The sequence below is a fragment of the Triticum urartu genome, chromosome 6A, assembly GCF_056163025.1.
Source record: "Triticum urartu cultivar PI428250 chromosome 6A, HENAU_Tu73, whole genome shotgun sequence".
Lineage (NCBI taxonomy): Eukaryota > Viridiplantae > Streptophyta > Magnoliopsida > Poales > Poaceae > Triticum > Triticum urartu.
Window position 1 is genome coordinate 21,973,759 of NC_141878.1, and position 12,351 is coordinate 21,986,109.

At 41.7% G+C, this 12,351-nt stretch overlaps 1 protein-coding gene across 1 annotated transcript; it reads left to right on the forward strand.

The window, feature by feature from the left end:
- The first annotated feature begins 1,009 nt into the window (after positions 1 to 1,009).
- LOC147963391 (uncharacterized) lies at positions 1,010 to 8,591 on the forward strand. The gene is made up of 6 exons (XM_087529560.1): positions 1,010 to 3,266; positions 3,354 to 3,503; positions 3,745 to 4,167; positions 4,265 to 4,357; positions 4,457 to 7,496; positions 7,628 to 8,591. The coding sequence occupies exons 3-6, from the start codon at positions 4,140 to 4,142 to the stop codon at positions 8,589 to 8,591; spliced, it is 4,125 nt and encodes a 1,374-aa protein (XP_087385686.1). The 5' UTR covers positions 1,010 to 3,266; positions 3,354 to 3,503; positions 3,745 to 4,139.
- Positions 8,592 to 12,351: the final 3,760 nt, after the last annotated feature.

Genomic DNA, 12,351 nt, shown 5'->3' on the forward strand with positions numbered 1-12,351 from the left:
GCCATACCTGTTTATCACTATTTGACAGCCCCAAATGCTTGCAGGTGGTGAATCATCAAGTGGCAACAGGCATCGGGGACGGTGTCATCGAGTTTGCATCTCACAACTTCAGAGGATCTCCATTTTCCATCCTCGAAACAGCATCACATGCAAAAAGTGACACAAACATAAGGTAGTTATAACACTTTAATCTAATAGGTTCCATGCAATAGTAAACAATCTAGGTTTCTATGCCATCTGAAAAAATTCAAGGGTCTTATGCCAATGTGAGCATCAGGTGGTTGAAATTGATTTAGTCCAAATACGACTCCGTAACCAACAATCCATGTTACATTGATGGGAGACCATAATTGTTTTTGCATAGCTAACATTAATTTCCCATCAGAATTCACTTGCCTTTTTGAACTACTAGCAAAACCACCATTTTTTATATATCTGGTCCAGTATGTGCACACAACCTGTTTTGGTGCCAATTAAATATACTCATGCCAGCTTACAGTATATTCTCATTGCCAATACAGCAGTTAACTGATGTATAGCAATTAATTTCATAGGTACACATGGGTAATTCAAGAAGCAGGGCGGTTGAAAAGCATTATGCATTAATTATGTGAATACGAAAAGCGCACATAACTCATGCGTAGCAGATTATGATAGGTTAAAGCATGCCCGTAGAATTAACTTCAACAGTTATCACGCTATGAAAGCTTGCGAATGTTCGTTAACACATGTGTAGTACTTTCTCATAGAAATGCTGCATACCTGTAGAAACGTCCTCTTCTGGTAGCTGATCAACCGCCCTGCTTCTTGAATTACCCATGTGTACCTATGAAATTAATTGCTATACATCAGTTAACTGCTGTATTGGCAATGAGAATATACTGTAAGCTGGCATGAATAGGTACAGGCTGAATGAATAAAATCGTTCAGAGTGGGAAATAATGTCATCCTCCCATATGAACCACCGTTTGAATGGGAAATGTTTGTCACTATTTGACAGCCATACCTGTTTATCACTATTTGACAGCCCCAAATGCTTGCAGGTGGTGAATCATCAAGTGGCAACAGGCATCGGGGACGGTGTCATCGAGTTTGCATCTCACAACTTCAGAGGATCTCCATTTTCCATCCTCGAAACAGCATCACATGCAAAAAGTGACACAAACATAAGGTAGTTATAACACTTTAATCTAATAGGTTCCATGCAATAGTAAACAATCTAGGTTTCTATGCCATCTGAAAAAAGTCAAGGGTCTTATGCCAATGTGAGCATCAGGTGGTTGAAATTGATTTAGTCCAAATACGACTCCGTAACCAACAATCCATGTTACATTGATGGGAGACCATAATTGTTTTTGCAAAGCTAACATTAATTTCACATCAGAATTCACTTGCCTTTTCGAACTACTAGCAAAACCACCGTTTTTTATATATCTGGTCCAGTATGTGCACACAACCTGTTTTGGTGCCAATTAAATATACTCATGCCAACTTACAGTATATTCTCATTGCCGGTACAGCAGTTAACTGATGTATAGCAATTAATTTCATAGGTACACATGGGTAATTCAAGAAGCAGGGCGGTTGATCAGCTACCAGAAGAGGACGTTTCTACAGGTATGCAGCATTTCTATGAGAAATTACTACACATGTGTTAACGAACATTCGCAAGCTTTCATAGCGTGATAACTGTTGAAGTTAAATCTACGGGCATGCTTTAACCTATCATAATCTGCTACGCATGAGTTATGTGCACTTTTCGTATTCACATAATTAATGCATAATGCTTTTCAGTCCTTACAAGATCTACAATAGTTGAAGATAACAATGCAAGCATCTTACCCATAGCGGAGACTGGTGTGGACAATTCAGCTACTGTTACAGGTATAGAGTTTGTGTGACTATTGTTAGGAATGTTGCCATGAAGATACGACGTTTATAACATTGTCCTTATATTCATGTTGGTTGTCATCCTACAGATGGAGAGCATAAAGAGGATTCATTCATAGCTCCGAATACCAATGATTTGGATTTTAGTTTAGATGAATATGGTACTCTCTCAGCCTCATTACAAATGTCAAGATTGTTATAACTATATTTTTGTAGTGTATATTTCATTGATTTTTTGTTATTTACTGGGTATCACTATACAGGTGGAACAAGTTCACCACGGATTAAAGAACTTCATGATGGTTCGTTGTTGGGTTCCAACCATCTAATTCTTGATTGTCACCCTACTATTGGTCATTTTCATTAACAACATGTGCCTATGCTGCATATATTGGTGTTCTACAGAGGGTGAACCTCCAGACGAATATATCAACGGTGGGACAAACCTATCAGGTACTCCCACGGATGCTTGTCTAACATCGAATATGACCTTATGTACAGATGTTGTGAAAAAGCATTACGATCTTTCTGTTTGATATTTTTGACATGCTGCAGACGAAATCAGATGCGGGAATCAAAGTCATATATCAAAGGAACCTGACAACACACAAATGCTTTCAGCTAAGGATATAAAAAAAATCCAAGATGTCGTGTTACAAATAGAGGATCAACAGCGCTGCTTGTCGAAATCTGGTAATTTCTGAAGGCATTTAACTTGTGGACATGTTTTCAGGTATTTTGCTATATGCAATGGCTGTTTTTATTCACTAACTACTGTATGTTTAATATGCGTTGTAGACCCTAAGGAACTTAACAAAGCCTTGAGGCGGGAAACTTATCGCATTAGCAAAAAACAGGGTTTGAAAATACAACAAGTCGATGGCCACATCGTTCAACGTCGTGCCCTAGGTGATATCACGAATGTTCGTCAACCTAAGCTTGTGACATCAGGCACATCAGGTAGTCATTGTTTATCTATTTGTATGCGTGGCTTCCCCTTGGTATACCATCATATAATACTGACCCATCGTTCTGAATCAGATGACTTCAATGTCACAAAAGATAATGCTGCACTAACGGAAGAAGAACGCAAAAGAGCCCATAGAAACGCCCTGAGGAGAGCTTCTTATCGTAGGAAAAAAGAACTTGCTCTTGAAGAAGATAAACTCCGCGCAAGAATCAAGTGTTCTAACCATTACCATTATTATCTTCAAGTCATTTCTTACCAATTAATTTTTGTGTAACATTTATTAACCATGTTCATCCAGACAACGCAACTAGCTCTGCCTATACAACATTATTATCGCATCCTGATTCAGCATATACTGCTACATCGACAGAGACATATGGTCTGGTTAACGACAATGATCAAAATGGTAATTGACTTGTTAATAATGGATTCATCAATGTGGGAATATTAATTTTTACTTTCTACATTTAAAGTATGGTTTCAATGACACCAGACATTGACGAGAATATACTTGAAGAAACATGTCTGGTAACCGAGGAAGATCGCAAAAGAGATCATATAAATGCACTTAGGAGGGCAGCTTATCGGAGGAGAAAGGATAAGTTAGAATCAAGTGAAAATCTACGGATGCTATCTAATTCAGGTAAATATTTATGTTATTAATTCACGGCGTTTAAGAACATAACTTAATGTAGTCGATGCAAATACCCTAGCGTCATATGCTTGATCTTAATGCAAATTAATCATTGTTGGGTCCGAGAAGAATGTTCTGGTATTCATTTCTCACTAAAACAATATTTTCCAATTACAATATTACCGCCTCACTAATGATGCTTGCACACATTATTTTAAAAAATCCACGGCTGATATCCCTAAATATACAGACACATTCCATGATGATGCAACATTACCCCCTCCGTCATTAGACGCCTCCGGTGTTACCCATGACAACGAGGGATCTAAGAGGATACAGAGAAACTCTCGTAGCCGAGCATGTTATCACAAGAAAAATGAGGAACTAACGGTTGATGATAGAGATGATTTGAATGAAAATATACGAGGGAAGCGCGTGCAGCGCCGCAAAAGCAGGTCGGATATTGAGAAGGGGCAGTCAAGTGCTCAAAGGAAGGCCTGTTATGCTAAAAGGAAAAATACCCCGTGCAAATAATCTCTCGCACTCCCTCGTCCAGACATTACTAACTCAACAGCTGATAGTCTCGCGATCCCCCTCTCTCGGGCTGCCGACGATGATTCATCGGATGGCGACCCTCCCCCGGTCATGCCGAATTACGGTGTTTGCACCCCTGGTATGTAATCGTTTTTCTTCTGTTCTGATGCAACTTCTCAGCAACCTTATACTGACCGGATCAGGTCTTTGTCCCTGACTGTTCAACTATAATGCAGACGACATCAATGTGTTCCCAGAGCCCATCATGGGCGATGAGCCGACACCAGCCGAAATGATGGATGAGGAGTACTACTTGTATCGTGACCAAGGTATGGTCAAGTCTGTTTTAGGAAGGCTAGGATCTTCATTGTAGTTGTAGTACTATGTCAATATTATTTTCATGATCATGTTTCAACGAATGCCTATAGGATCCGATAATGACGCATTCGAGGATGACGAGGAAGCTAGCATGACGTCTTTTATATCTGGCGAGGTTGATCCATTAGACTGTGTGTACACAAACATACCAGACCACACCCACATCCTGAAGCTCGACACAAACTGCAAACACTGCAAGGCCATAAAGTTTGTTTCTGAGACTGACGGATTCTGCTGTCGCAATGGACAGATCGAGCTTAAACAACCGGAACCAATCCCAGAGCTTATGAGGCTATGGTCCAGCATGGATGCAGATTCCAGACATTTTCGTGAGAACATACGGTTCTTCAATGGGCATTTCGCCTTCACAACCCTTGGCTTCAGCCTTGATGAGAACTACATGAACATGAAGTCTGGGGTATACACATTCCGGGTACACGGAACCATCTATCACAATGTGCATTCGTTCGGGCCTAGCTCACGTCCAGAACATCTGCAGTTGTACTTCTATGATGACGACCCAACCATAACCCATCGTAAGGCGGCCACAAATCAATTAGATCAAGAGGTCGTGAAGAAGTTAGTAGACATACTTAAAGAGAACCCTTACTCCCAGCAATTTAGGAGTTTGGGTGCACACAAGGGGAACCTTGATGATTATAGGATAGACCTAAACACCAATAAGAGGCTTGATCAAAGAAAATATAATAGACCTTTGTCATCTGAGGTTGCTGCAATTTGGGTTGAGGGCAGCGACCTGGCAAAAAGGTTTGACCGTAGGATAACACTTTATGGTAACAACAATGAAAGGCATAGCATACGCGTGTCATCCGGAGCATATGACCCGTTGTCTTATCCCCTATTCTATCCAAGGGGCGAACTAGGTTGGCATCCGAAACTACCTAAACGTAATGTTCCTTGGGAGGCTGTACTACATCCTCAACTTGTCCAAGATGATGATGAGGATGCAGGTATGACATCTGTGTACCTTTTTGTTTCAATACATGAATTATTTCTAGGTAAGCATTGTTTTGATCATATACTATCGTGTGCAGAGGGAAATAGCAGGTTGTGCGTCTCCGTCAGAGACTACTACTGTTATATGCTGCAGACACGGCCTGCAATCTTCAATCCCATACTCTGTGGAGCACGACTGCTGCAACAATGGGCTGTTGACATGTACGTTAAGATTGAGAGCTGTCGGTTGAGGTGGTACAGGAAGAACCAGACGCAGATTCGTGCCAACTTGTATAAAGGAGTGGTTGATGCCATCACTTCAGGGGAGACACGGGCAAGCGCTGTTGGGGTTAGAATAGTGCTCCCTGGTACATACCCTGGTGGCGACCGCGACATGAAGAAGAGACATATGGATGCCATGGCAATTGTCCATACATACGGGAAGCCAGACATCTTCCTCACCATGACTTGCAATCCTAAATGGGACGAGATAACAAACGAGTTGCTGCCTGGTCAGACGGCGCAAGACCGACCTGATATTGTGGCTCGTGTGTTCTATGGCAAACTAGAGCACATGAAGTACATGTTGTTCAAGAAGCATATCCTGGGTGTTGTAGTTGCTTACGTATACGTAGTCGAGTTCCAAAAAAGGGGCCTCCCCCACGCACATTTTTTGTTGATCATGGACTCAACATATAAGCTTATCGTCCCGGAACAGTATGACCGACTCATTTCCGCGGAGCTCCCAGACAAGCATAAGTATCCGGAATTGTATGCAATGGTGGTAAAGCATATGATGCACGGACCATGTGGTGCTCTCAACCCGAAGAATGTTTGCATGCAAGAAAACGGTTGCAAGTGCAGATATCCACGGGCGTTCAATGAGAACACAGCACAGGGGAAGGACTCATACCCAGTGTATCGACGGAGAGACGATGGAAGACGTGCTAAGGTCAGAGGGAAGATGCTGGACAACAGATGGGTTGTGCCTTATAACCCATACCTACTGCGGATGTTCAATTGCCACATCAACGTTGAGGTCTGCTCTAGCATTAAGGCTGTGAAATATCTTTACAAGTACATTTACAAGGGCCATGATAAGGCTTCTTTCAGCATCGATCAGCCCGACGCTGATGGTAACATTGATGAGATCAAGAGGTACGTTGACACTAGGTGGGTCACACCTCCGGAGGCTATGTGGAGGATATTTGGCTTCCCACTTTGCGCCAATTACCCGCCTGTCTTGCAGTTGCCCCTTCATCTCCCTAATATGCACAGGGTTGCGTTCAATGCGCAGGCTGACTTGAAGAATGTTGTAGCCTCCAAAAATGCTTCAAAATCCATGTTAACAGAGTATTTCAAGGCTAACCTGGAACACCCTCGGGCTAGGCATATATTGTACAAGGATTTTCCCGGAAGCTTTACGTGGCAGAAGAAAAATAAGTATTGGAAGCCGCGGGTCGAGCGTTTTCAAATTGGGCGCATAGTGTCTGCCAATCCTGCCGAGGGGGAGCGATACTACCTGCGGGTGTTTCTTAACCATGTTACGGGCAAAACATCCTTCGACGACTTGCTCACCGTGGATGGCATGCTATGTGGGAGCTTTAGAGAGGCTGCTGAAAGGTTGGGACTCATCGAGGCAGACAACACGCTCGACGACTGTCTTAATGAGGCTGAGCAGTGGGCGATGCCATGTTCACTTAGGAGGCTCTTCGCAACCATCTTGGTTCACTGCGAGCCAGGCGATGTGCGTGGATTATGGGATCGGCACTTCGAGGCTATGTCAGATGACTATCGTCGATCACGCACGTCCACTGACGAGGTGGAGCAGATGGTGTTGCTTGACATTAGGGGAATGTTGCAGTCAATGGGTAAAGACATTGTTGATTTCGCTCTTCCAAACATAGATGATGCGTTTGACCCTACAGAGGGCGAGGCAAGAGAGGTTATCGAGGAATCAACCGTTGAGTTTGACATGGATGACACAAAATTGGCATCTTCACTCAACATGGAGCAGAGGGCCGCATACGATGAGATACTAGGGGCTGTTGAACGCGGTGATGGGGGTGTTTTCTTTGTTGATGGCCCTGGAGGTGCAGGTAAGACCTTCCTATATAGGGGATGCTTGCCAAGGTGAGAAGTTAGGGCAAGATTGTTATTGCTAACGCGACGTCCGGCATCGCCGCTTCTATCATGCCTGGCGGCAGGACTGCCCACTCCAGGTTCAAGATCCCATTGAGTTGCGATGATGGAGCCTCGTGCAGCTTCACCAAGCAGAGTGGGACCGCCAAGCTGCTACGGATGGCCTCCTTGATCATATGGGACGAGGCCAGCATGACAAAGCGACAAGCGGTTGAGGCATTGGATAATAGCATGCGCGACATAATGGGAATACGCGACCGACCCTTTGGAGGAAAGACTGTTGTTTTTGGCGGGGACTTTAGGCAGGTTCTTCCGGTCGTCAGAAGGGGGTCGCGGGGCCAGATAATTGATGCAACCCTCCGAAGCTCTCATCTATGGAAGGGCATGCGTCAGCTTCGGCACATCACCAACATGAGGGCTCATAATGACACGTGGTTTGCCGATTACTTGCTAAGGGTCGGCAATGGCACTGAGGAAGTTGATGATCAAGGCAACATAGTACTCCCTGAAGATATTTGTCTGCTGTCTACAGGCGAGGTTGACGACCTGGATAAGCTTATTGAGCACGTATTTCCGAGTCTAGAGGACAACATGGCTAATTTGAGTTACATGACATCTCGAGCAATCCTTTCCACAACTAACGACAATGTAGACAAAATAAACATCCGCATGATAGAGCGTTTTCATGGAGATGAAGTAATCTACCATAGTTTTGATAGTGCGGAGGATGACCCATATGGGTACTATGCTCAGGAGTTTCTTAATGGATTGACTCCTAACGGGCTTCCTCCGCATGCTCTAAAACTAAAGCTGAACTACCCTGTGATACTTCTAAGGAACATTGATCCAGCTAATGGGCTTTGTAATGGCACTAGGCTTGTTGTTAGAGGTTTTGAGAGGAACACCATTCATGCAGAAATCGTGATTGGACAACACGCTGGCAGGAGGGTCTTCCTTCCTCGAATACCTCTCTGCCCATCTGAAAATGATATGTTTCCGTTCAAGTTTAAGAGAAAACAATTTCCTATAAGGCTTAGCTTTGCTATGACCATTAACAAGGCTCAAGGGCAGACCATCCCGATTTAATGATTGGCCTGCTAAATTCATTGCACATGCAAAGGGTCTTTTTTAATTAAGGCAAGTTATCGTACCTGTTCTTATTTATTTTGGTTATTTGATACTATGCTTGACTGTAAATTTACATATTATTCTGATATGTCACAACTAAAAGATTCAGAACGGTTTGAATTATAAGACCAACACACGAATAAGGGAAGTTTGTCCAACTTTTGAAATTATATTTTGCATATGTACTTTTAATAATTAATAAAGTGCGCGTAATCCCATTTTCTAATAAGTTTAAATACCCATTAGACTCTATAGTTTGTGGCAATGCAAATGTTTGTTTGCTGAAGTGTGCAATTTTCGTCAAAAGTTATATTACCAGTACTTTCACCCAGCTATACTAATTAACTAACATTTCAATTCAAGTTACATATTATTCTTTTCCATTCCATTGGTTCATTTACGTTTATGAGTTTACTATTGACGAGACAGAAACAGTTCTAAACTGTATTTTTGTACAAGGCTGCATTAATCTTGGACCTGACGAGGATTGCTTCAGGGAGCAAGCATCGTTTCATGGTTTTCTGGTCCATGAGAACTTGTGTTAGGCTAATATCGAGCATCGTGTGATGTGAAGCCTGCGTGGGACAGCAAGGATTCCACGAAGATGGCTGGTTGGTCTGAGGGTGGTCGACTTATAGTTGACCGTGCCATTACTATTTGCTGTGCTGGCATCAAATAATTAAATGTTCATCAAAATGTGTATCCTTTTCTAGCTGCCATGTAATACTAGGAATCTCTTTATAGCTTTTGATGAGAGCATGCACTAGATTTATATGGAGCTCCAAGTCCATGATAAATAATTAAACCGCAGCAACATGAAACTATGAAAGAAATTACTATAGTTATTTATATAAAGCCTAAAGGATAACATTGGAGGACTTTTTGATGGATTTTTTATGTTGCTAATACTTTGTGACCTGTTATTTAGCATGCAGGTTATTTTTTATTGGCATGTTTAAAACATAGCCTCAAACCAAAATTATAAATAAATTAATTTTACAAGACGCAGACTTATTAATATATATCCAAAATATAAGATGCCGATGTCCAGATATAATTTCCGGAAACAAATAATATATTATCGGCATACTTAGTATTAATTATGGCATGTGATCATATCCGGTCTTTACAAAATGGCATGTTTAATATTTTTCATTGTAATCTAATACTTGGTTGATCACGCAGAATCACAAACATGATTCCAGTGAATATATAGTAATTGTAATCATATGAGTTGATTCTTTTTTTGATTTTGTAATTATTGTTTCCTTATAAACATCTATAAAATGCTTCACCCTTTAAACAGCCAAACCCAAACCATACCGCTCTTGCACCCTTGCCACTACACCTATCTTTGACATGTCATCATCCAACAGCATCGATGGTGCTGATGATCATCAACAAGAACAAGAAGATAAGAAGGAGCTGCACCCTGATGAAGAACCGAGCAGAGATGGGAATGTTGGTGAGGGATCTGCACCGAGATGTAAGAAACTAAAGAAGAATGAGCATATCCTGCCTGTGCAATTCCCATCCATGCTTTTGTCGAACCATTTTGCTAACCTAATCCGACGTCGTGAGGTGCATCACATCCCTCATGCACATCTCCCCTCAGGCTGGGATATCCAGCGTAACACAGGGTCAAGTGCAGCGAGGAAAGACGTTTGGGGATCCAACAACTATGAGATTCTACAAGCACAGAAGCATACTACACTAGTAGAAAACAGGGCTATGGTCCAGGCCGGCTCAGCCCATTAGTCCCGGTTCAGTCTAGAACCGGGACTAATGTGAGCATTGGTCCCGGTTCGTGCGGCTAAGGCATTAGTCCCGGTTCACTCGGGCCCTTTAGTCCCGGTTTAAGACATGAACCGGGACTAAAGGGTGCGATGACCTTTAGTCCCGGTTCGTGCCTCAAACCGGGACTAAAGATTAGACCTTTAGTCCCGGTTTGAGGCACGAACCGGGACTAATGGGGTTGAGACCTCTAGTCCCGGTTCGTGCCACGAACCGGTACTAAAGGTCCCATTTTCAAACTCTACCCCCCCCCCCGCGTGGATCGCCTTTTTAGTTTTAAAAATAATAAAAGAAAATAATGGAAATGTCAAAAAAATAAAAGAAAATAAGTTTCTCATGTGATATGTGGTCTAGTTGGGAAAATTTACAAATGTGAATTTTGACTTTATTTGCAAAATCTCTCTGAAATTTGTAAAAATGGGCATAACTTTTGCATACTAACTCGGATGAAAAAAAATTTATATGAAAAATTATCTACTCGAAAAGTTACATCCAAATTTAACCGGGGGAACCCCGTTAAACATTTTCAAAATCCTCAAAAACCTAATAGAAAAAAGTTACGGGGCTTTTAAGATCTAGAGTGGAAAAAATCGAAAAAAATTCAAACAGTGGGCAAACTGTGGTCAAACAATGGTCAAACTAATTATTCTAGAATATTAGTGTTACTAAATAATTATTTTAGTTATTTCAATTTTGGTCAAATCTGGTCAAACTGTGGTCAAACAATGGTCAAACTAATTATTCAAGAAATATTAGTGTTACTAAATAATCATTGTTTTTTAAAACAATAGTTTCAAACTCAAACAGTGAAATGTGTCACTTCATGCTCAAGCAAAATTCCTGAAGGTTAATAGGATTGACATCTTACTATTGTCAGGAAAACAACAAGTGCAGACTTGGAAACGAAGGAGAATAGAACCCGAAAGTTAAGCGTGCTCGGGCTGGAGTAGTGAGAGGGATGGGTGACCGTTCGGGAAGTTAGATGATTTGGAATGATGAGGGGTGATTAGAGGATAAATTGAGAAGTGATGAGGGGTGGTGATTACAGACTAGTGGTTAAAATAATTCAGAAGTTTGAAAATAAAAAAAATTCAAAAAAAAATTTCAAAAAATAAAATTTCCTTTAGTCCCGGTTGGTGTTACCAACCGGGACTAAAGGTGGAGCTCCACGTGGCCGCGCCCTTTAGTCCCGGTTCTGGATTGAACCGGGACTAAAGGGTCAGGGCATTAGTACCGACACTTCAGTCCCGGTTCAGGAACCGGGACTAAAGGCCCTGACGAACCGGGACTATAGGCCCTTTTTCTACCAGTGCTAGCATGTTGGTGCAGGTTTTGATTGAACACATAAATCTTCTGACGAAGTTGGTCGAGAAGCTTATTCAAGAGAGGGACAAGAAGCCAGGACCAGCTGACAAGGACGAAGCATAAGCAAATTTACAGTAATGTTGACATGATAGATTGTTTCTTTTATCATCCCGTGTAACCCTTCGGACTTGAACAATAATAAAGTTTGCTTTTCAGTTCATTTATGGATGCTACTTGTGTCCTAACTATGCTCAATGACAATCTGATTTTCCCTTAATTCTTATTTATAATTCCCTAATTATGCTCTAATTTCTTAAACTAATTATACACGACGATAGCCTGACCAAAGAAACAGCTTAATTTCATAATATAATTTGTCACGCTAACTCTTAGCCGAAAGTCATAATTGCAGGCATGCACACTATCTCTCCCGTCTCTCTATCGGCACCTTCATTTGTACCTTCATTTGCCATTTAGACAGTCGTGATGAAAAATAATAAACTGGTTTCTCCCGTTGTGCAATTATATTATTTGATATACATGATGATTGTAAAGTTATGTGTTAGGCACGATATATCATTTGTCCCATAGCTACGCACGGGCAGATACCTATATCAAA